The 26,014-nt window shown below is 46.2% G+C and overlaps 1 protein-coding gene across 3 annotated transcripts in view; it reads left to right on the top strand.

The window, feature by feature from the left end:
* ATPSCKMT (ATP synthase c subunit lysine N-methyltransferase) overlaps positions 1-26,014 on the top strand; it is a 253,696-nt gene that overhangs the window by 131,103 nt on the left and 96,579 nt on the right. For all 3 annotated transcript variants that reach the window (XM_069219693.1, XM_069219694.1, XM_069219695.1), the window contains one exon: positions 12,836-12,886. In XM_069219693.1, the coding sequence (XP_069075794.1) occupies positions 12,836-12,886 (51 nt within the window). The remainder of the gene's footprint in view (positions 1-12,835; positions 12,887-26,014) is intronic.

Raw genomic sequence — 26,014 nt, 5'->3', positions numbered from 1 at the left:
CGTTGGTGTTGATGTGAAGGAATAAACTGCGTTGTTCAAGAACTCTTGCTGGTCTGCTGCCCTCCTACCTCATTACCGGATGCCACATAATTTCATAGTGATCAAGTTCTCCAGGGCATGCTGGCTCTCCTTATTTGAACATGACAGAAGCATTATCCTGTGGAAACATCGACTATTAGTGTGTAAACATGAAGTATTGTAGACGTACATCAAACATACCACAAATTGCAAATTCAAAAACTGTAGGTGGAGCTTTACGACTGCACACTGCCTATACTTATATATGCAGATTATTCTGCCCCAAATGTGAATAATCCACACATGTAAGTATACTGTTTAGTACAACATTTGGGAGGTAGTGGGTGGGAAAAGAGGAAAACATACTACTAAAGAAGATGGGATTAGGAAGAAACCTCGCCCACCCACATAAGAGTAATTCAAATTAATTACTCCGGGGTTTGAGACATATATTATTCATTTGTAGTAAGTTTACATTCAGTTTTAGAATGCTTAATGTTGTAAATGTACAACAAAGTGTAAACTTACTCAAAAGTGTAACTTACCAGTGTGAATCAGGCTGTTTGATTGACATGATGCCATACTCTCTGGAGCTTGCAACATCACTCTGAATCTGATGGTGTTAGAATGAGCATAGGATTACACAGGGTTTTTGTAAATCTGATGGTCAATAAGCCGCTGAGATGTTTCTTTCAGTTTCTTTCTGTTGTACTTTAGATGTAGATCCTGCATCAAATAAAGTTTATTTTAAAAATCATGTTTTTATCTAGTGCCCCTTTGCCCTTAAGCCACCCACTGACAATGCATCCCTAAAAGAAGGCCAGGTGCCCTTAAACTTTCCCAGTCACCATGGCAGCACTCTTCCCAAGCCCAAAAACATATGTAAATACAAAAAAACACAGACGTCGTACATTCTCCTTCTTCCACCCTTGGTTTATACTCTTGACTCCTCTGCAACTCTGTGGTGCTTCCCTCCACCACCCCACTTGAAATATACCATTAGTGTGCTCTGACTGAGCGGCTTCCAGCAGGGGGAAAAAATCCCTTAATGCACGTCATCACAGACCTGTGGCAGGGAAGGATGGAGAAATCCCGCCTCCTTTTGGCCTGGGAGATCACAAAGAGGCTGGGAATACCACAAACCATCACCTGGAGGTAGAGGTACTTCTCAACTGTGGGAACTGCTTTAGTACCTGGGATCGCATCCTTTGCCAATGCCACACAGGCAATGTCAAAGAAGATTGGGCCGTTCTGCACTGAGGTCAGGTAGCTTAATGGATCCCTGCTTTTCAACATTCAGGCTAGGGTCGGGTAGCTTCATCGTCCGTGCTTCCCACATTCAGGCTATGTCTTCAGCTAAAATGTACTTTGTACATTATTAGTTCTGTGTTAAGAAATCATAACTCAAATGGCTGGGTATGACATTAACACTTTAGTTTGTCATAGGGGTATGAAATACACCAAGGCTAGGTGGTGTGTTGTAAGTGAGTAAATTAATTTTATTTCAACTCCACTGGTAAACCTGGCATCCTTGGCCCAATTTCCCGCTAACATTTTACCTTCAGACCTTCTGTTTTTGTTGACGTCGTTTGTACTGGCCTTAGGATCCTATGCACTATACCACTGCTAAAGTGTTCTCTCCTTAATGTGCAGTAATATAGCTTATCATCAATTGGCCTATATGGTTTGCTTACAAGTTCCTAGTAAAGTCTAATACATATGTCAATGGCCTGTAAATCAAATGCTACTAATAGGCCTGCAGCATTGATTGCGCCACCCTCTGAAGTAGCCCTTTAAACTTGTCTCAGGCCTGCCACTGTAGGGCGTGTGTGTACAGTTTAGTTTTAACTGCCATTTCAACCTGGCAAAATAAACTTTTGCCAGGCTCAAACCTTCCGTAAGGACATAAGGGTCCCCCTTGAGTAGGCCCTGGACAACCCAGAGGGCAGTGTGCAATGTATTTAAAAAATAGGACATGTACGTTTAAGTTTTACATGTCCTGATAGTGAAATACTCTTAAACTCATTTTCACTACTTCAAGACCTTTCTCGTCTGTAGGATAACGCTGGAGTTGGCTTATTACATTACATTACATAAGTGTAATTTCCAAAGATGAAGAGATAACTGATTCATGTTTGTTGTCTCTGGAATCCTAATTTAAAATCCTAACTTATGTTGAAGTCGGATTTTAAATTACAATTCTGAAAATTACACTTTTAGAAACAGGCATTTTATTGCCCAAGCCATTTGTGCCTGCAGCCTGCCTGGATCACATGCCTGGCTGTAGGTGGCAGTTAGGCTTTCTGTATTTCTCCTGTACAGCCACATACAATGGGAGCTTAGGTGTGACTTAATGGGCCATCGTTGGCAGGATGGGAAGGAGGAGCTGGGCCTAGCCTCACTTAAACCTGAGTAGGCTGTGTTCTGTCTCCAGACAAGGGGCTACAGACCCCCTATAGTTAGTCTGGAGTCAGGACAGGGAAGGCAGGACATCTGTGCACTTCAAAGGCATGCCTCTAGAAGTCTCTCCCCACTTCAAAGGCACAACTGTGTATAAAAAAAGGACCTCATAAACCACCACTGTACTGCACCCCTTAATTTTTAAAATATCTTTCTTGAAGTTTCCCAAAAAACATTAAATAACAAAAAAGCAACATGGAGCATTCACATTATCATTTTCAACAGGTGCAGTTTGGGCAATATCAAATATTACTGGTGCATAACAGCAATGGAGGTACACAGCTAGGAACAGAAGGGCAGGTGAGATATGTCTGATGGCAGTCATCAGCCCAGACAGCGACTTGAACACCACACGTTGCATGTTACCAGTCAAGAAACATTATTTGCGGGGCCTCGTTTGCCATGCAGTCACTGCACGGCAATTGTAGTACTCGGATGTACTTGATCCTCAGGTGCCAAGTCATAGTGTCTTGATCATGGACCCCAGACTTTTTTTTAATTTGCGGGTCCAGCCCCTGCTCTTATATGTGACACTTTCCACTGCCATATATATAGCCATTTCCATTGGCTTACCTTGGGGATCTCCCGGGCACCCCGATTTCTGGCTACATCGCTTTTCACCTCCACCTACCCCACATTACTGAACAGGAGTTTAAAACTGTGCACATCATGGCTGTCACCTGGGAGTGTATCAAGGCTGCCACCCAGTCATTATCATCGATCCTCCCGATATCTGTCACCCACATCTTTCTTTTTTTTAAAAACTATTTTATTGTGTTCAGCCTGTTATAACATACTGGTGTGTCACCACCTGTGGACATTTCCATACTTATTTTGTGTACTGACTATAGGCGCATTTACATGTCTTTTGCGCACGTTTCAATGTGTATGCTATTATACATTTGGATGAATTTATTTAAAAGCAATATAACAAATAGGTTTATAGAAGAGGGAAGAGAGGTGAAAGGAGAGAGAAGAACGTGATCCGGGGGAGTGACGTATGGGGGGAATTTAGGATTTCAATTTCCAGTGTTCCTATTCGGGGAGGGGGGGGGGGGGGAGCTTTTTTTTTGTATGCTTCTCATTATAGTTCGTGAGTAGGCTGTCCTTCTTGATATGCATGCCGATACTTTATTGTTTGAGTGTGTTTGCTCTATCCTTTTTGTCCTATTATGTAATTGAGCGTATTGCTCAGGGGGGACGTGTGTCATCTTTGATTTCCAACTTATTGATAAAAGAGTTCCATGTTTCTATGCCTTTAACTTGCGTCCCCCGATCTAAGTGTGATTGCAGTGTATGTGCTTCTGCTTTCGCCCAGCGTAACAGATCTCTCTGCCATTGGCGGGTGCATGGCGCACTGGGTGCCTTCCATTGCATAGCTATTAGACGTCTGTATAGCACTAGCGCTAAATCAATACATCTGTTTGCCTGTTTCTGTCCTTTTTGTCTGTCTCTTAGTAAGCATAGTTCTGGTGTGGGGGGCAAAGGAGTATCGAGCCACTTTGTAATCAGTGCTGTTATGTCTCTCCATGCATTTGTAATTGGGGGGCATTCCCATGTCATGTGGAAGAAAGAAGCCCCAGCAACTCCGCATCTAGGACACGTCTGTGGGGATAGTGGGAACATGCGAGTAAGCCAATGCGGTGAAAGATATGTTTGGTGTAGGTAGTTGAACTGTGTGTATCTAAGGCGGGGGTTGCATGATACTGTGTATGTCATTATCATAGCTTGGCACCATGCCTGTGAAAGTGGTGTAGTGAGATCCCATCTATTTTTGGCTTGTTCCTGTTTGTGTTCGGTGTGTGTGGTCAGGATTTTATATAATCTCGATATGGTGATTGGGGTATCTGAGTTTTCTATTAGGTCGTGTAAGATTGGCGCGGTTTTGGGTTCGTCGTTTCCACTGTTCCATGCTGTCCGTACTACTTGTCGTAATGCACCATATGCTATGAAGCATCCATGTCCCAGGTTATGGGCATTGGTTGGTGCTGCATAAGTTAAGAGGTGTCCGTCCTCGTATATATCACCTACTGTTTGTACACCTTTTTCAGGCCATGTTGTCAGACCTAGTTTCGCTGCCACCTTTTCTACTTTCGGGATGGCCATCAGTGGTGTCCTTGGGGAGTACTGCGGCTTCTTGTTCCTCATCATAACGAACCTGCGCCAAACCCAACGGGCAGTGCTTAATAAAGTGTTGCGTGTATGGTGAGGAGCATCCTGCTCAAGCAGCCAGCGTAATATGTTAGTGTGGCCAAGGTCATTGTACACCGTTTGTGCTTCTGTGCATGTGGGATTTCTAATCCATTTTGTCACCCAGTATAACTGTGCAGAAGCGTAGTAGAGCTCAAGTTGTGGTGCCCCTAGCCCTCCAAGCGTGAGTGGTTGGTGTATCTTTGCTATAGCAACTCTGCGGCGACCGTTGCCCCACACCAGGTCTATCAGGATACTGGTCAGAATCTTGAAAAAAGATTGGGGGAGTGTCAGTGGGAGTGCCATAAAAAAATATAGTAATTGCGGCAATACTATCATCTTGGCTATGGCCACTCTGCCCATTGGTGACAGTGGGAGTGAGCGCCAGTAGGGTAGGGAGCCCCGTATGGATCTAAGTTGCCCTCCTTGAGGTCTTGGGGGTCGTGGTAAACGTTTATCCCTAAGTATTTAAAAGTGTTATGACACCATTTCAAGCCATCGGTAGTAGAATTGAAGCGATGTATGTCTGGCACTGCGCGCATCAGGTACAAACAAGATTTTGACCAATTCACTTTTAATCCGGAGATTGCTCTAAACTGGTCCATTAACTTTAGTATGCCCGAGAGAGATTCTGTGTGGTCACGCAAGAATATGAGTGCGTCGTCTGCGTAAAGTGATACAATGCGGTATGTACTCCCATCCAGAATGCCCCATTCCTGGGCTAATGAGCGTAGGCGGGCTGCTAGTGGTTCAATCGCAAGAGCAAATAATAATGGGGATAGTGAGCAACCTTGTCTGGTTCCTCTGCCTATGCTGAACTTCTCAGAAATAGTGTTGCCTGTCTTGACCCTTGCTACTAGTGCCGAGTAAAGGATCTTGATCCATTCTATGTACCTCCTACCGAAACTCATTCAATTTAATGTCTCCATCAGGAAAGGCCATCCCAAGGTATCGAACGCTTTCTCAATATCTAATGATACTGCCACATGCTTGTATTCCCCATCTGGGGTATTTGCCATCATGCGTAGGAGGTTTCGTATATTAATGAAGGTGTTACGACCCGGTATGAATCCAGATTGGTCCGGATGTATCAAATCCGACATCAAAGGGAGCAGGCGGTTTGATAATACTTTGCCAAGCAGTTTACAATCTGAGTTCAATATTGATAGTGGTCGGTATGAGCAAACGTCAAGTGGATCACGGCCCGGTTTGGGTAGCACCGCTATTATCGCCTCATGTTATGATTCTGGAAGTTGACCGTTTTTAAGGGCCTCATCCAGCATATCTAGGTAAGGTGTTAATATTTGTGCCAAGAGAGTGTTGTAGTCCTCTATGGGGAGGCCGTCACTACTTGGAGCTTTACTATGTGCTAATTGTTGCAGGGCTTGCTGTATCTCTTCGAGGCCAATTGGTATCTGTAGGGCTTCTGCCTGTGTTGAAGTGAGATGATTTAACTATATTTCTCTGTAGAACTCGCTTAACTGTTCTGGTGGGGGGTGGGCTGAGTCTTGTATAGTATGCTATAATAATCTTTAAAGGCTTCATTTATTTAAGCCTGAGTTTTTATTATCATCCCTATGTCTAGGCAGATAGCTCCTATGGGAGTATTCCGCCGTTCATTCCTTAGTAGCCATGCCAGTAATCTCCCTGGTCTATCTCCCTCCGCATGTGACCGAGCCAAGTAGTGACAGTAGTCATATTGTCTGAGACGATTGTCTGCCTCTCTCCATTTCGTACGCAGTTGTCCTAGCTCTGCCTCTGTTATTGTTTCTTCTGCGATTTACATTCCGCCTTGCGTACTTCTCCTTCGTATTTTTGAAGGTCCTGTGATAGTGTCTGACGGACCCCTCCTGCCACTGATATGCATGTGCCCCTTATCACCACCTTGTGAGCATCCCACTCGGTTGCCAGGGAATTCGCTGTTCCCTTGTTTAGTTTGAAATAAGACATGATATGAGTGGCAAGTTATTTTCTAAACGGTGGGTCTAGAAGTAAACTTGTTTGGAGACGCCAGGTAGGGATGCACCCTCGAGGTCTGCCCCATCGGACGTGCGCTATAAGTGGGCTGTGATCGGAGATTACCCTTGCCATGTATTCGGAGCCTGTGAACCTGTGTATCATGAGCTGAGTATTAAGTCTATTCGTGTATGTAAGCGGTGTACAGGAGAGAATAGTAAGAATATTGCCTGGTTAGCGGGTGTAAGTGAGTCCATAAGTTTATTAGTCGGTGTTCAGTCAACCATGACTGTAGGATTTGGGAGTTTTTCCTGACTGGGGTAACTACAACTGGGGGGTGTGATCGGTCCATATCCATTTGTGGCGTGCAGTTCAAGTCTCCACCCCATATACCCGGCATGGTTCGGTCTTTTGACAAACGCGGGATGATATTTAGTAGGAATTCTCCCTGTCTGATATTTGGGGCATACAGTCCTAGTATCGCCAACGGAGCCCCGGCGAGCGAGCCCTCCAACTGGATGAACCTGCCCGTCTTGTCTGTTGTACAGTGTGTTGTCGTGTATGGGACCCCCGGGGCTATCCAAATCAGGACTCCCCTTGCGAACGTTGACGACCCGGCTCCGCGTGCTTACCCACCCCATTTCTTTTCTATTATTTGGAGATCAGCTGGGGTGAGATGCGTTTCTTGTAATATAGCTATGTGTATATTGTGCCGTTTTAAGTAGATGTGTATCTTGCCTTGCTTGATCCCACCCGCCATACCCTTCACGTTCCAGTTTATTATATTATATGTGGATTCTCTGTGTGAGATAATTTGATGCATCTTCTCTCGCGCCAATATTTTGTGGGGACTGAGAGTCCCACCTCCCCTCCCCCCCACATTTCCCCGCCTGCTCTCCCCCCATTGTGCCCCGTCATCTCCTTGGCTATGTTTGTGTGATAGATAGGACCGAGAGAAGAGCGAGGGATGCTCTTCCTTTAAAGGCAGGAAAAGGAAGGAAAGGAAAAGAGGAAAGAACATCTATAATAAAAGAGAAAACATGTTGGGGAAAGCCCAATTTTGAACAATTTGGCACAACCGGTGCCTAAATGAGTGTCCATACATGTCTGTTCCATTCTAAGAGTCTTGTGCGACCCACCTTCGCCATGTTGTAGCCCTGCGCAGCCACAAAAATGAAACGACAAACAAAAAATAATAATAATAATAATAATCCACAAGTGGGGCTTTGTGTCTTCCCTTGTTCATTTATCTGTAGTGTCTGATGTTTCCGCAGAATCTGATCTTGCTTGCTGGTGGACATGTTCAACTAGTTCTGAGGTCGTAGGGACTGTTTTTGGCAGTCCTGGTACTGATAATCTTGTCTCATGTCCACGCCTTGATCTCGTATAGAATTTTTTTGACGTCATGTCATATTTTTCGGTTCGTAAGGGCCAACAGGAATGTCTCATATATCGTCCGCCGTGCGTGGGGTTAGGTCCGGGCAGCCTATCAGTGAGGAGAGAGGGGAGCTGGATCCGCTGCGCATTGGGCTATTGTCGATGGTTTCTGCTTCACTTCTGGTGTCCGAGTGCGAGCGTGCAAATGTGCTTGCTTCCTTTAATGCTTGCGCTTAGTCGACCGCCATCTGTGATTTTGCTGAACGTGCCGGTGAGGTTTTCTTCTTCTTTTTTCTGGAGCTAGGGGTGATCCAATCTTCCTGTGCAGTGTCATCTTTGGTTGGATCGGCTAGTCCCTTAGCATGGATCCATGTTCATGAGTCTTCCGGGGTTGGGAATATGAGGACCTTGTCACCGTTAATTACTCGGAGGCGTGCTGGGAACACTAGTGAGTATGTGATTTTGTGGTCGCGGAGCAATTGCTTAATTTTCGCAAATGATACTCTTTTGCGTTGCACTTCCATAGTGAAGTCTGGGTAGGCTGTGATGTTGCAGTTTTCCATACTGACAGGGCTTGAGGATCTGAAGTATTGCAGAACTTGATCTCTGTCTCTGTAGTTTAAAAATCGTGCTATTAATGGTCGAGGTGGTGCACCTTGTCTTGGCGGTCTGCCAGGGATTCTGTGTGCTCTTTTTATCACTGGAGCTTTAGTCTTATCTTGTATCTGCATTTTGTCTTTTAGCCAACTTTCTAGGAACTCTTCAGATTTATTTGTTTCGATTCGCTTTGGGATGCCAAGAAATCTGACGTTGTTGCGTCTGGATCTGCCCTCTGCGTCTTCGGCCCTGCGCTGCAATTGTGTTATTTCGTTTTCCATCTTCTGAATTTTAGATTTCATGTTTGCAACCTCTGGGTGGACCGTTTCTAGTGCTAGCTCTGTATTGGATACCCTTTCCGTTAGTTTGCGGTGATCTGCACGAAGCAATGTGACCTCCAGAACGGCAGCGTCTATCTTGCTCTCGAGCGATGTTTTAGTGTCCATGATTGCTTGCAGGAGCTTGTCAAATTGTTGGGAATCAGTGCGTAGTGTTTCGCACACTTGGTGAAGTGTCGTGTTCTGGGAGTCCGAAGTATTAGTGGTGGATGGAGCTCCTCCTTCCATGAGGGGACCCGCCCTGGGCTGTTTCGGTTTAACCATTGCGGTCTTCTGTGGCGAACACTGTTGTATTACCCGTTAGTCCTATCTTTCTTCCGCTGTTTGTTATGAGCCAAAACCCCTTACTGGTGGGCGTGTTTTTCTTGCGTTTGTTTGACTCACCGAGTATGGGCAACTCTGGACCCCTTGTGCGCTTCTTTGCTTTTATATCTTTATTATGGGCCCGAGATCTTTGGATTTGTTGCTGTCTTGTGTGAGCCTGGGGTTTGGTTTAATTTTGGGATTACATAGTCTCCTGTTGTATGAGTGTTTTATCGCTTTGGTGTGAACTTGAGTCACTGATGTGGTAGTGGAGGCTCTGAGGTGCTTCCGGGGGCCAGTTTTCTGCTATTTCAGATTGTGGGTTCCGGACAGTTCAGAGTGATATAATTCAGTGCTACTTCCTGTGATCCCTATGTGGGCATTCTCTCTAGGACAGTCCAGTTGTTATTTTCTTGTGTGGTTTCTCCGCCTGCTCGTCAGACCGGCGCTCGAGCGCATGAGGTGTGCCAAATGATCTTTTTTGCTGCTCCTTGGTGTCTTTGTTTTATTTCATTGTTCAGCCTGTGTGTAAGGGAGACATATGGTGTACATATGGGGTGTGCACGGAGATCAAGCTTGCCACTTGTAGTCTAAATTCCCTTTAGCTGTGGTCTTCTTCACTTCCTCATTTATTTTTTGGTTCCTCTTATGTTTTTCTCCTCTTTCCTTTTTTTTTCTCCCTTTCCTCTCTTCCTTTTTTTCCTTGTCCTTCTTCTTTTCTCTTTTTTACCCTTCTTTATATCACCTTTTTCTTCCCCCTTCTGCTTTCCTTAAATTTTCCCCTGCACGCCTTTCACCTTTTCTAGCCAGTCTTCCCCTTAGTATTTTACAGTTCTGTCCTCCACTCTTCTCAGCCTTTCTCTTCCCTCCTTTCTTTTCCTGGTGGTGTTGCCTGGTCGAGTGCGGCCGCCCACCGCGGGTCAACCTTTCTTCTTTTTCACTACCCGCGGTTCGATGTTTTTAGCACTGTTCGCCCTGGGAAACTCAGCAGCGTGTTGCGTCTGCACAGGCCGCCAGTCTCTGCCGCCGCCACCTCGCGTCGACCAGCTCGCCGCAGGGATCGGAAGCCTGGTCGCAGCCCCGCAGACCGCCGCATCGGGCCCGCTATAAGGGCGGCTCCCTCTCACACTCTGTCCCAGGTATGGTGGTGCTTCTTCGTCTAGGGTACTTGGCTCGGTGGGTTTATTGTTATGTTGTAGTGGCGTATTGCAAGCAGCGCCAGCCCCGCCAAGGCTGCTTGGTCCCAAGTCTGCCACTGCGCTTCAGCGACTCCGCCTCGGGGGACCAATTCAATTTGTTGGAGGCCCTGCTGCACCTATTTATATCGCCGCACCAGGGCCCCGGCAGCAGCGGCTTCACCCCTCACCTGGTTTCCGGCACTTTCGGGTCGCTCGATCATCGTCTCTGGGCCTGGCGAGATTGGATGAACCTCTCAAAGATGAGCCACGCCGAATTGAGGTTCTTTCCCGTCGGTTAATTGAAGATCCTGCACTTGCTTCTTTAACGGGTGTTCGGTGCCCCGGGGTTCCGTGGGGACTCCGCGCTCCTCGGTCACGTATTGAAGGCCGCGCAGGGTCAGAATATTCGTAGTGTATGGTGGGCCGTGAGCGGAGCTCTTGTTCAAGCATCCGCTCCGGCCGCCATCTTGGCCACGCCCCCTGCCACCCACCTCTTTCTGAGTGTTTTTGTGGTAGCAAGAATATTAAATTTTAATAGTTTTATTTAAGTGTACGAGACAGTCTTGGCTGCAAGTTCTTCCATAATCAACTGTCCTGCCAGTGGAGCATGTCCAGGTATTTACACCATGTCCAATCCTTCTGCTAACCAAACATGACAAAATTGTGCAAACACTTCAGTACACTTCCGAACCAGTGGATACTCTGCCAGGAAGGAGGGCTGCTGAGTTGCTGAAAGGACTATCACTCTGTTGGACTCCTACTCTTAAGGAGGTGCTGCCTTGCTGTGCTGACCTGCTGCTTGATGTCTTCTTGCCTTGGGAACAAGAACTGGACCTGCAACTCCATCTTGAACCCTGGACCGTAGAGCAGTGGTTCCCAACATTTTGACTTGTGTGGACCCCCACTTTATCATTACTGGAACGTGGGGACCCCCGCTGAACCACTGGATACAGGGGACCCCTCTACGGAGTCATTACTGGAAGTCGGGGACCCGGGCCTAAACATTGATGATGATTTGAACCACAAAACAATACACAAAAAGTACAGAAAAAAGCATTCCATCATACACAAACGACAATGCATTTTATTTAATTTGCAAACAAATACAATTGAACAAAAATAATTAACATTAATAGGAAGGTTGGAGCTTTTCTAAATTCAGTTGAAGCCACACATTGTCCACAATATATTCTGTTTAATGAACCTGCACTAGTCCCACAAATCAAATTGAGGATACTAATTTAATTTTTAGCCTCCAATTTCAAATAACTTGACATTTACAGAACATTTTAAAAATTATAATTGCACTTTTAGCCACTTTTATTTTTAAACAATTTATTAATGTGTTAACAATTAATTTTCTAAGCAGTCACGGACCCCCTGAGGAAGCTTCATGGGCCCCTAGGGGTCCCCATACCACAGGTTGGGAACCATTGCCCTAGAGTGATTAAGAGGGCTAATCTGCTTGCCTCCCGATCTGAGCCTCAGGAACATATCAGGCTCCCTACAGCACCTGTATCAGTATTCAATGAGTTCCTGACACCATAAGGTGCCTCTCAAGTCCTGGACCCTTGGTGTAGCTCTCAAGCTCCTAAAGTTGGGCTCTTCACAACCACTGCCTCCTCCACTGGCCATGCTTTTAGGTGCTATGTTGCAGTTTAGCCTTTAGAAAGTCATAACCTTGGTTCTACTGATTGGAGTTTGATGTTTTGATCTTGTTTTATTTATTACATTTTGCCCTATTTTTCTAATCGGTTGGGGAATCTTTTTGTGTAGTGTTCTCACTGTTTTACTGTATGAAGTGTTGCAGAAATACTTTACACATTCTGTCTATGTTAAGCCTGACAGCATTTTTGACAAACTACTAGGGGGTTGAGCACAGGTTAATTTGGGTTTGCTTTTGCCTTACTCTGACTAGGTTTGTGGTTGCTGCTTCACCAGGGCTCACACCCTAGTCAACCAGTACCCTATTTTCTAACAGCCACTAAAAATATTAGCATGCATATTGATATTAGGCATACAAGTTTATCTTTTGACAGATATTTGGATTTATAGATAATACTATCTACCATGGACACGTGTCAATACAAATAACATTTGTAAAAGTGAAAGATCATATTTGAATTGTAAATGCCAGGTCTTCCCAAAGCCTGAATCTATTTTTAATATTGCAGATGCAGTGAGGTGGTCATGCATGCTTGCAAAGCTTTTGGAAAAAAAATACATGAGTAATGCTAATCCAATACCAAGAGGTTCGCCATTCCTTTCAAACTTTAGTTGGATAATAAAATGTAATCATTAAGAAATACAATACATTACCCTGACGCTTCTCCGCCCAGTATAATAATACTTGCATTTTAAAACATCATTTATAACGAAAAAGCGAATTGATCACTTTTTCATTGTTTCCCTTTTTAGGTCTGCTTCTCAGAGTACTCAAATATTGTAATTTTTGGTGTGCCTCAAATGGTAAGTGTACTTTAGTTTCTTTTCAGTTGTACGATCACGATATATTTGAAAAATGCATTCCATAACGTAAACATCCTACTAATTGTGTGTGGATTCGGTGTCATGTGGTCTCATAGGCTATTCAGGGCCTGTGGCCACCCTCTGTTAAAATAGTCATGCCACCAAATTGTTTTTTGCTTCCTTTACAGAAATGTCGTATGTCCCATTACAGGCCCTCTGAGAGCTGAACATATAGACACGATATATTTAAGCACAAAACGTCTTAACCTGCAAACTACAGTTGTGTATTTTTAGACACATTTCCAGTGTGTCTATTGACCGAGGCCTCCTGTGGTTCCAGGTGCTCATCATGTCTGTCTTGTCTTCCCTGACTGAAAAGACTTCACCACAAGAGTCATTAACATGCATCCTTCCGGCCTTTTATTCTCTTGTACAATTTTATCTGCGGCTGGTAGACTATTGGCGCCTAATGAGCCTTTTCCCAGTGCCTTAATGTAATTATTCTATTGGAGTTATTCTAATTGGGAAAAAGAGGAATTGTGAAGTTGGCTACGTCTCTACAACCATAATGAAATAAAAATCTGTTTGAAAATGTGTGTACTTAAAAAAAGCTAAACTTAGAATCCACATATGAAATCATCCACGCCCACCATTAAGAAATTAGACATTTTGTCCTCCAACTCCAGGGGCTGCAGCTTCCCTACAACCCAGACACAAGCCTTGCACCCGTCCCACTCCTTCTGACGTCCACACAGAATATATTTTTTATCAAACTTCCCATAATTGGGGAACACCTGCACAAAAGGACCCAGTGATCACGAGTTCATCAGTCTACTCCCCATTCTGAGAGCATTATTTTGTAATCCCCATTAGTTCACGGGGAAAAACTGAGTTATTCCACATTCTGATTCCCTGGGCCCCTAGAGAGCTCCCTCTATGTATATTCCGTATCAAGGCTGATTGAGAGACGAGGTAAGGCGGTTCAGTTGGTTTAAATTTCTTTTGGACTCCTAAATCACTCAACCTCATTTGCTAAAACAGGACAGAATCTGAGTCACCTCTGCTTTCACCTTTCTTCCGCTCTTTCCGTTTTATCGTTTACCTCCAGTACATCAAGTAGCACACTTCTTTCCTTATACTGTAAACATTTGCTTGCTTTCACCAAACTGTCTTTTCAGTCTTGGGTCCTACTCTTACCATGAGTCATCCTTACTTCCTGTCCTTTTCCATGCACGAACCGCTCTCCACCTTACTCATCTTCTAGCCTCATCATAGCACACCCAGGCACAATCCTGACTGATCTTCACTCTGTTATTGGTATCTGCTTGTTCAATTTGTCGTTTTTTTCTTCCAGTAGAATGTAAATTGAAGCATGTCCTATTTATTTCGCGTACAGCTCGCCGATATATCAGGGTTGAATGCTCTAGGTAAGAATGTTAAATAAATAAATAGAAGGGGACCATGCCCCATATGTATCAACGGCCACGGCACCAGTAAGCTGTATGCATGGTAGAAATAACTTTGAATTGTGTACTTGAATCTACTGGAAGCCATACCAGTGCTTTCAAGGCTAGTTTTATGTTGCTGCATAGTTGCAGTTTCAGAGACATTGTGGCTGCTTGTTTGTTGAGAACAAACACACAGAACACTGCATGGACAATAGAACAACAGGAACAAAATAACTATGTAAGGTAGGGAAAGACCTGTTGCAGATACAAGGATACAATGAAACAAACTTAGGGTGGGCAGTTTTCATTAGAACCTAGATGAGGAACTCTGCATCCCAAATAGTAAACAAACACAGTAGTTGAAAGACTCTGACACACAATCACCTAGGTTGTTTCAAAGGGCACAAGATCCATTGCCCCTAGCAAAATGCACTGCTATCACTGATACAGGTTAGTTAGAGGGGTTCAGTACCAAAACTCACACTGAAAAAACACTAAACAGAGACAACCCAAGAACATTTGACATTCACACTAGATAAGCAGGGGTGACTGGGGCAGGAAAAGAGGTGCCTGGGTCAAAGGAGATGCCCACCCTCATGGGTGAGCGGGCACGGGCAACTTGGTGGGGAGCTACTGGGAGGGCGGTGATGGTATCGGGGGTGGCAGAAGATGGCAAAGAATGGGTGTGCCTAGTAGGGTCCACCACCACTGGGGAGCTGCCATCGGAGGAGGTGTTGGAGTCACTACCTTCAGTAGTAGTCACCTCCCCCGTGGTACCCCCACACCCTCCAACCCACTGGTCCCCTAGGCGTTGGTGGATTATTCCCCCTGGGTCCTGTGGGCTGCAGCATCCCCACTCGCCGGTGCCTCAGCTCCCTCGCCAGATGATGCTAAAGCACACAAGGTCATAAGAGCATGGGGGTGACAAAAGAAGGAAGAAGTATGTCAATTCCAGGAAAAATATTCATGTTGGAGCACGTACACTCACCCATCTCAGGCACCAACCCTCAGCAGACACAATATATGATAGAAATGTGCCTCTGCCTGGTAGGCATGATCCCACAGTACACTACATTGCCATCCTGACTCTCTATTCTGCTACACTTTGCAATGGGAGACAATGAGAGAAAATGCCAAGGCAACAAATCTGCAAATCCATGAGGCCACATAAAACCAATAGCCCAAACAGGGGACCCCTCACAGGCCTACATTCCCAGCCATATCTACCTAAGGACACTATCCCATGGACGTAGAGGGGGACAGGACTGCATGGCACTACAATGCCTGCACCCTTTAGCCCCTAACTACACTCATCATAGTAGCATCACAACAGTGTTGGTACTCACCCCCTTGTGGCTGCTGTGCTGCCTTCAATTGCCTATCCAAATCCGGTTAGGCCACTGCCAGTATGTGGGCCAATAGGGGGGTCAGGGTCCGACGGGCACCTCTCCCAAGTTGGGAGGCCGTCCCCAGCTGGGCCTCTCCGGTCTTCCGGGCCAAGCCCCACAGGTCCTCCCACTGCTTCCTGCAGTGGGTGCTCTGCCAGTTGTAGACCCCCAGGGTCCACATTTCCTTGGCGATGGCTTGCCACAATCCTTTCTTCTGATGGGCACTGACCTGCATGGGACACACAGAGTAAAGAAACAGATGTCAGTGTGGGTGCCCCATACACAAATGCCATACCAGTCCAACCTGACATAGCCCATGGAGACATACATATAGACAATAGCCAAGCCCAAAACAGCCAGACGCACAATGGGTAAGCATTCACACAGCCAACAAAATGCCTACAAGCATCCGCCACATTCACACATATTCAAGGAGGACATATAGCAAGTCACCTGTTCCTCTGGTCGCCCATACAGCTTTGCATACAGGGGTAGGACCCCATCCACCAGCTTCTCCAGCTCCTCCGTGATGAAGGCTGGGGCCCGTTCCCCTGTAGCACATGCCATCTTACGGACCAGAGTCAGAACACAGCAGCACACGCAGTGGAGTTCTTCCCTACTCAAGGTGCAGGAGTCAGGTGGCAAGGGCATGGCAAAATGGTGGTATATACCGCGGCGGTCTGCACCATCACCGCCAGCGGTGATCATGATTGGCCCTGCTTCCCCATTGACAACAATGTTATCCAATGATCAGGTGCACGGATGTGGACCCTGCCCACCACCATGACGACCAACGCCAGCGGAATGAGGTCACTTCCTACACTACACTTCCTGTTGGGCAGGGGGCTGCCATTTTGCATCCACCACACCTTTATAGTCTGCCTAGGGTCATTGTTCTTGGCTCCATTCCATCTCCCCTACGTCAAGTACTATTTTGATGACTACACACCTCACCACACATTAAAACGTTCCTTGTATCTGTGTGAGGGACAATTGTGTTGCACGTACAACATGAATAATGGGACTTTGTTATGGAAGTGTATGTCCCAACTCAATGTGGCTCTATTCCTCCCCCATAGGTACAGACCCATGTGGCGAGGGAGGGCTCCATCTGTTTATAGACCTCTGGTAGATCTGGCCACCATGGAGAAACGTCACATCATCATCACTTACCGACTGAATCGAGCCACAATCCTAGAACTCTGTGCACAAATGGAGCCTGTTCTGATGCCAGCGAATAGGAATCCCCATACCATACCTACAACTGTGCAGGTACTATCTGTGCTACATTTTTTAGCCACAGGTTGATTCCAAGTGACAGTGGGCGTGGCAGCCAGTGTTTCTCAGCCAATGTTTAGCTACATCCTGTCCAAATTTGTGAATGCATTCGTGCAACACCTGCAAAGTTATGTCTAGTTCCCCCAAAGGGCTGATCTCACCACCATCAAATCAGGATTCTATGCTTTTGCAAATATTCCCCATGTGATAGGTGCCATTGATAGTACCTACATAGCCCTCATACCCCCAAGAGTAAATGAACAGGTGTTCAGAAATCGTAAAATCTTAACTCCATGAATGTCCAATTGGTGTGTTCTGCCGATCAGTATATTTCTCATGTCAATGCAAGGTTCCCAGGATCAGTCCATGATTTCTAGGTCCTGAGAAACAGCAGTGTGCCACACATGATAGTACAACTACAGGGGGACAGAGCTTGGCTTATATGTGAGTGTGTATGACACTGTACTACCTGACAGGCAGGCTGCATGCAAGTAGTAAGTGGGTGTCTTTCACCCACTTTTCCAGGGGATTCTGGCTACCCAAACGTGCAATGGCTCCTGACACCTGTGAGAAATCCCTGGACAGATGCTGAACACATGGTTGTACTAGGAGGGTGATAGAGCGGACCATACAACTCCTGAAGGCAAGATTTTGTTGCCTGCCTCTCTTTGGAGGATCCCTGTGCAATGGCCCTGGCAAAGTGTGTCAGATAGTGGTGGCATGCTGCATGCTACACAACTTGGCTGTGAAGAAAGCTATCCCACTTCTGGAAGAGGCGGATGCTGTCCAACCACCCCTGCCACCTCAGAGGCTGGATGTGAGTGATGAAGAAGAAGAGGGGGAAGACATCACCTTCAGAACCCAGGTAATCCGGCTATATTTCCAGTGACTCTGAGGTACATTTCCTATTCTGCAAATGGTTTTCCTGCATTGTTTCTGGGACATTTATGTACTAAGTGCTGTGGTGTCCCTTACCAGTGATGTTGCAACTTTATGAATGATGAAACAGATGTGTGTTACAGCAATGGAATGCACAGCGTGACATACTTCAAACGCGACAGTCTGTCAGATCCCCGCCTGCAATTAAAGCGGCATTATGATGGAAACTGGCTAATACATACACATTAACATTTGCTTGCTGACATTAAATGAGGCCAGAATTTTTGTGTGTACAAGTGTATATATTTGAAGATAAAACATACATGAGTGATGGGACAGTGGACGGGAGTGGGCACATGGTGAACAATATCCTCAGGTACATTTCCACAGATGTTGGTTGCGCAGGGGCAAAGTCCATGGTGCCTTTGGAAGATAGTGAAATGGCAGTGGCATGTCAACAGGGCAGCTCAGTGGCACACAAGGGAGACAGTTCAGGGCAGAGTCACTTCCTGGCATGGGCTTGGTCTTGGCTGGTGTTTCACTGGGATGTCTGAGGCCACGTTTGCTACGGGGTACCTGAACTGCAGGGGAAGGGGTGCTGTTGTCCTGCGAGTCCTCTGGTAGTGCTAGCACTCCAGTAGCTGCTGCAGATGTTGAAGGCAGGGCAGTGTCCTGGCTAGTAGAAGGGGCATGCAGGTGGGTGGAGGACTCAGGCTGGATGCTGGCCTGGTGCTGCAGCACTCCTGCAATGGAGGCCATGGTGGCATTGAGCGGTTTCCATTGCTCAGTGGCCTCCTGGTGGTGTGCTACCTGCAGCCTCTGATTCTGCTCCAACGTGGCCAGGATCTGGCCCATCCTGTCCTGGGAATGGTGGTATGCACCCAGGACCTCAGTAATGACCTCCTGGGCAGCAGCATCCATCCTTGAGCCACCTCCCTGGGCCACTGATACCCTCCCACTGGCCCTAGCTCCCTGTGCCTGTGTCCCCTGCACAGGTCTGGCAGTCCGACTTGCACTGGGCCCTTCATCATCCTGCCTGGTGGTGGGTGGAGACTCGGGCCTCTGAACATGTGGACCACCAGTCCGTGGCCAGGAGACACTGGTGGGGGGCGTTGGGCCAGAGCTGTTGGTGGTGGCTGAGTGGTAGTGGTATCAGTGGTGTCGTGGGTGGGGCTTCTGGAAGGTGACTGTCCAGGACTGTGGGATGGGCAACGGATTTCCACTGTGTCCATACATCCCTCTGCACTCTCCTGAATGGGGCCTTCGTCTTCAGGTGGGGGACTGGCACTGCTTGACGTCTCCGTCCGGGGGGCATGGGTGGTGGTACCTGCGTGTGAGAGAATAGTGATGTGGGTGTCCTGCACTTTCTTCTCCCTTGCAGCACTGGTCAGCAGTAATTGGTGGTTACATTCCCATGTAGTAGCATGCAGGATCACTTTGTGTTCTTTTTTTATGCATTTAGTGAGGGGGTGGTGGTGCATTCTGAGTGTTGTAGTGCTCCTGACATTACATGCATAGGTTGGTGACTGTGCACAGGGGACTGGATAGTGATTTGTATGGGGGATTGTGCGTATGCTGGAAACATGGATAGGAGTATGTGGGTGTTGTGGGCTGGGTAGGGGATAGGGGAATGGTGGGAGTGAGAGGGATGGGGTAATACATGCATTACAGGTGTGGTGACTGTCAGGGTATTGTCATTGACTTACCCGAGTCCAGTCCTCTAGGGAGTCCAGTGAGGCCCTCCGGGTGCTGGATAGCCAAGACCTTCTCCTCCCAGTCTGTGTATTTAGGGGGATGAGATGGGGGACCACCTCCAGGCCATGGAGCACACCTTCCCCCGCAGGTCATTCCATCTCCTCTTGATGTCATACCTTGTCCGTGGATGGGTTCCCACTGTGTTGACCTTGTTGATGATCCGTTGCCGTAGCTCCATCTTCCTGGCCAAGGGCGTCTGCTCCACCTGTGCCCCGAAAAACTGTGGCTCGACCCTGAGCATCTCGTCCACCATGGTCCTTAGCTCCCTGTTGGTGAAGCAGGGGTGCTTAGGGAGTGCCATGGTATGTATTGTGGGTAGTGTGTTGTAGGTGAGTTGGTGACGGTGCTGTTGTGTGATGGTGAGTGTGCAGTTTTTGTGTTTTAGTGGTGATTTTGTGTGTGTGACTTTTGTGATGGTTTGTTCAGTGTATGTGTGTTGGGGTTTCAATATGTGTCTTGCTTTTGGCGTAGAAAAGGATTGTGGGGTGTATAAGTGTGTGTTTTATAGTGGTGTGGATGTGTGTCAGGTAGGTGCTTTTCAAATCGGCCAATGTGTGCATTTGTTGTTGGCAGTTCTTATTGCTGACCGCGGCGGTCGGTACCGACAATGGTCGTTTCGCTTTTACTGTCCACCGAGCTAATTGGCGCATCATTATTTGGTGGGAGGGAGGGTTTGTATGCGTGGCAGGGTGGGGTGTTCCGTGTTTCTGCCGTAGTTGTCCCTGGCGGTGGGTGGAGGTTTAACATTTTTTTACGATTTTCGAATTTTGGCTTCTTTATATGGCGGTATGCCATCCACTGCCACTGGTAGTCCTTTGTTAGCCGCCAGCACGGCGGAAGGTGGGGTTTACCATCAAGTTCATAATGAGGGCTTTAGTCAAGAGGTTATTGTTTCTCAAATTCAGGGAGCTTTGCTTTTCTTCTGCAAATGTTTAGAGCACAGCTGCATGTTTCTATTCTGCACGTTCGGTATCAAAAGGTAAGTTTTGACTTATTGCTTACTTTTTGGTTTGCCTTTAAGACACTAATCATATTTGTGATTGCCTTTTGTTTTTCTTGTAATTCACAGTTCACATTAAGTTTCTCTGTCACGTCAGTGAGAAATGCCAGATTGAGAAACTACACATTGCTTTGATGATATCTTTATTTCTTGGCTCTGTGAAAGTTTTGATTTCTGGTAATGGAGAAAGAAGTCAACGCATTACCTGTCCCCTTCAAGGCTACCCCATTTGATGGCGCAGCAAAAGTTTGACATATTTAACTAGCAATTCATCCAGAAATATATGTAATCTTCTATGCTGTCTGGCCTTTGCATGAATGGAATTATTAATTCTAATATTGGGAGACATTAAACAATCAAACCCTGTGCCTTTTCACAAACTGCCTGTCAACGGATAATGCAATAGTTGTTCAAGAAAGGAAGCAATCAGAATAATTGCTTCATTTACAATAGCACTATCCGAAAATGTTGCTTTGTTCTTGATCAAAGGATGAGCAGCTTTTTAAGATGCTCCAGTTACCGCAGTAATGCAGCTTTTAGTTCATTTATTTTTTGTGACCTCAATCTGCTTCCTTTAGGTAACAATGTTCCCTTTTATTTTTAGAAATAAAACTGTGTTTTCTTCTTCAAGATGGAAGTGGTATTTTTTACATTTTGGGCTTGGCCCATCATCTTTGATCACAGAGTAGAAATGTTCATGTAGTCACCATCAAAGGTACACCAAACAAGATTGGAATGTGAGCACATTCTTAATTTATATAGTGCCTCAGGCAGCTTTTGATTAATGGTCACTCTGGTTAGTCAGGTGGCACAGCTGGAAATACAAGCCACTTAATTTATTTTTGTCAGGACGCCACCTATCAAAGCGGTGCCAATGAGCTGTTGCTGGGAAATAATGGATTAGAAACACCTGCTGTGTATCAGATCTAAAGGCAATCATAACTCAAAAAACCCTCTTCCTCTCACTTGGAGAGTTGGGTGGATGGTGCAGAGTAACATGGTGTACACAACTGCTAGGATTTGTGTGACCAAGGAAAATGAGATACTCCCATCAGCTGTCCAAGCTATGGGGCCAAAAACGAAAAACACTGGTCCTGAAAAAGTAACATGGGAGAGGATGTGTTGCAACGTTCAGAGCTGCTGACTTTGGAGCTGGGGAACCAGGTTCGAGTCTCGGTGTTGGCTCAACATCCTGTGATTCTGGAAAATCACTTAATCTCCCTGTGCCTACTAAAACAAGGATGGGCAAACCCAGGAGGTCTCACCAATGTGATAGCTACTGGCTTTGGCAATGTGTTTTAGCCATGTTGCCCACCAGTGTGGCTGCTGTTCAGCATGGCTAAAGGTTAGTGGGGTAGTTTGGAGTGGAGTTGGGTAGGGTGGTATAGATTAGGGTAGATTGTAGTTGAGTGGAGTAGAGTGGAGTAAAGGGGTACAATGTGGTAGGGTAGCTTGTGGTGGGGTAGATTGGAGTTGGTAGTTTGGGGTAGAGTGGAATGGGGTAGATTGGGATAGAATCAAGTAAGGTAGAGTGGCGTCTAGTGGGTTAGATTGGAGTTGGGTAGATTGGAGGGGGTCCATTGGAGTGAGGTAGATTGAGGTAGTGTGGAGTGGGGTAGATTGAGGTAGCATGGTGTGGGGGTAGAGTGGGGTGGAGTGAATAGAGTGGGGTAGGTTGTGGTCTATTGTAGTGGGGGTAGAGTGGAGTGGGGTAGATTGGGATAGGGTTGTATAGGGTAGATTGGGATAGTCTGGAGTGGGATAGAATGGGATATATTGGAGTGGGGTAGATTAGTTTAGATTGTAGTGGATTGGAGAGGGGTAGAGTGGAGTGTGTTGGGGTAAAGTGGGGTACATTTGGTAGAGTGGAGTGAGGGTAGAGTTGGGTAGATTGGTATAGAGTGGGGTTGAATAGAGTGGGGTAGATTGGAGTGTGGTAGAATGGGATAGAGTGGGGTTGGATAGAGTGGGGTTGATTGGAGTGGGAAAGGTTGGGCTAGAACGGAGTGGGGTGGATTAGGGTAGAATGGAATGGGGTAAATTGTGGTAGAGTGGACTAGGGTAGAGTGCTGTCTTGGAGTGGGGTAGATTGGGGAAGAGTGGAGTCGGGTAGTTTGGGGCAGAATGCAATAGGGTAGATTGGGTTAGAGTGGTATGGGGTGGAGTGGGATAGATTGGGCTACATTGGGATGGTGTAGATTGGGGTAGAGATGGAGTGGAGTAGATTGGGGTAGAGTGGAGTGGGGTAGATTGGAATGGGGTTGATTGGAGTAGAGTGAAGTGGTGTAGAGGGGTTGATTGGGTGGGTTGGTTTGGGGTAGAGAGGAGTGGGGTAGATTTTAGTGGAGTCGGGTAGATTGGAGTGGGGTAGATTGCAGATTAGTAGATTGGAGTAGAGTGAGGTAAACTGTGGTAGAGTTTAATGGGGTAGTCTGTAGTTGAGTGCAGTGGGGCGGAGTGGAGTGAGATAGAGTGGGGAAGAATAAAGGAGATAGATTGGGGTGGAGTGGGGTGTAGTGGAGTAGATGGGGCTAGGTTGGGGTAGTGTAGATTGGGGTAGAGTGGAGTGGTTTGGATTGGGGTAGAGTGGGGTAGATCGTAGTAGAGATGGAGTGGGGTAGACTGAGGTAGAGATGGCGTGGGATAGATTAGGGTAAAGTGCAGTGGGGTGGAGTGGAGTGGATAGATGGGATAGAGTGGAGCTGCGTACAGTGGCATGGGGTAGATTGTGTAGAGTCAAGTGGGGTAGATTGGAGTGGGGTTGATTGGACTTAGGTAAAGTGGTGTACATTGGGATTGATTGGGTGGGGTAGATTTTGGTAGAGTGGTGTGGGGTAGAGTGGAGTGAGGTAGTTTGTGGTACAGCTGACAGGGGTAGATTGTGGTTGAGTGCAGTGGGGCAGATTGGAGTGGAGTGAGAGAGTGGGGAAGGATAGAGTGGGGTGGTGTGGGGTGTAGTGGGGTAGATTTGGCTAGTATAGCTTGGGGTAGTTGGAGTGGGTTAGATTGGGGTACAGTGGAGTAGATTGTGGTAGAGATGGAGTGGGGTAGATTGGGTGGAGTGGGGTAGATGAGAGTGTGGTGGAGTACGGTAGATGGAGTAGAGTGTATCAGGGTACAGTGTCATTGGGTAGATTGAGGTATAGTGGAGTGGGGTAGATTGGCGTAGCATGGGGTGGGGTGGAGTGGGGTTGATTGGGGTGGAGTAAATTGTGGTAAGGCCTTTCATGCCAGTGAAACTTAGTACAAGCATTCTAAACCGATCAGCAGCCTAGTGGCAGATATTTTGATTTGGGGGTGCACAGCCTAGTGTCTGAGATGACAAACTTTGCAGGGAGCTGAATTCAGGAACGTGGAAATCTTTTTTTATTTGTGAAAGGATTTTATCACCCTGTTTTTCTTAGATAGGTCACACAAAGTCCAACATTCACCTTTGGTTATAGTGTTGTACTGCCCTCCTACTCTCTCACCCATCCACTTCCTTCCAATCTCAATGATAAAAAAAAAACATAGCCAGGCCATTGAGGCCTAACAGGGAGCCTCAACCTGAGTATGTTGACCCGGTTGTATGTTTGCTAGGAGGGGAGAAAGCCCTGTACCTACCGTAAAAGGCATATGGGGGAGGGGTGTCTGGTTTTGGCTCAGATCTCCTCCCATTGGTCTGTTTATTCAAAGATACAAGAATGTGCAAAAATGTTTAGTGGTCATTTACCTTTGCCCCCACCCTTAAGTGACCCCGAGCCCAGTCCCATTACCACTACATTCAGTAATCATTTTTGTCCTTCAGCTCTTCGTTGCTGTTGTTTTGTTGTATGGTGGTACTATGTTGGGCGTAGTCTCCTCCAAGGGTTCTCAGATCCTGGATTACTTTTGCCGAGCTTTCTCGTCGCTCAATTACCGGGCACTACTTAATTCCATGGTTATTATGGACAGGCTGCCATTCTGGTCTCCGTTCTCATCTAGTCTCTTTGCGACAAGTATCAGCCTCTACCCAGTACACACCCAGGAAGTCTTTGTCTTTAGCCAGGGATCACTCCACCTTTCACCACCCTTCCAGAACTGGTATGGCTTACCCTGCTCTGTAATGAAAGATATGACTGGACAAAAGTTTCTTCGTTTTCCTAGAATGGGTGTAGAGAGGTTGTGGTATAAGTGGAGTTTCTCTGAATTCGAGGGTCCTTTCACTCTCATTTTTCTAATGATTACCTCTTTTTCCTCGAAATTGTGAACCCTGGTGAGGATTTTCTGGGATCGGGGGCTAGGATTGTGGTCTTGCTGTGAGAAGACCCAGTGAGAGTGCTCCATGGAAATTTAGGGTGCCTCAGGAGACCTTGAACGTCATGTTGAAAGTCCTGCACATAGTTCTGGATATGGTCTCCCTCTGTCCTTCTGGGGATTCCTCTAATGCAGAGTTTGATGACTGCAGTTTTTCAAGTTGTCTTGCTTTGCCTGCTTGTTTGATAGTTTGATCCTCCAGGATGTGTATTCTGAAATCAAGGGTAGTTGTGATCTTCGCATCTTATTAGATAGGGGCTCCAAGTCATTCACTCTGTCACCCTGTACACACCTCTCCTTTTAGCTTCTGGATAGAGGTTTTTACGCCTGAGTTAGTTGAGCCTATGTCTGAGAATAATTCGGAGAATAAGTGGGCTAGGTAGTCCTTGGTTATCTTGGGTAGAGACTTTTTGCTTCTGCTGACGCGCCTTGTCCTTAGTAAGTAAACTTACAAGGGGACACGTATAGGTAAATTAATCTTTTGGATCGCATAGAGTATCCTAGTCAAGTATAGAGAGTAAAAGAAAGCTTCAACAATTCAATAAGTGATCAGCTTAAATATCCATGAACTAATCTAGCCAGAAAAACCACCATGACTCATATGAAAGTTAGTTCTGTTTATTCCCTATTAGTTACAACTCTATTCATAAAACGTTTATTCAATCATATCATGATTACCAATTTACTTTATTACCAACATAAGCCGTAAATTCTCATCACTTGTTAATATGCAATCAACGTTAAACAAGCAAATAGCAATTCATAATATATCGAATGATTCAGCAATACAAGTCAGTCAGTCTGTCGTAGTTTGGACTCTTGCTCTGAGCAAGACTGCTGGTCTCAGGATGACAGTACTTTAGTTCGTAGGTGACTAGGTCTCTTCCTACAACTATTTGTAACTGTTGTCCAAACCTTACCGGCTTACTAGCAGTACCTCACCGAAAACACAATAGTAAAAGGTGATTTGTAGCAGTCGCTTACGCATGGACTCAAAATACAATATCTCAGGGTTGTCGTGGTTAAACGGAAATTGCCCTTTTCTCACAGATTTATAATGTCTCATACAAACAAAGGCAATAACACAGATGCAGTAAAGTTATAA

This window comes from Pleurodeles waltl, chromosome 2_2 (genome assembly GCF_031143425.1).
Source record: "Pleurodeles waltl isolate 20211129_DDA chromosome 2_2, aPleWal1.hap1.20221129, whole genome shotgun sequence".
Classification (NCBI taxonomy): Eukaryota; Metazoa; Chordata; class Amphibia; order Caudata; family Salamandridae; genus Pleurodeles; species Pleurodeles waltl.
The sequence above is the reverse complement of the archived record's forward strand: the minus strand, read 5'-3'. Positions and strand labels throughout refer to the sequence as shown.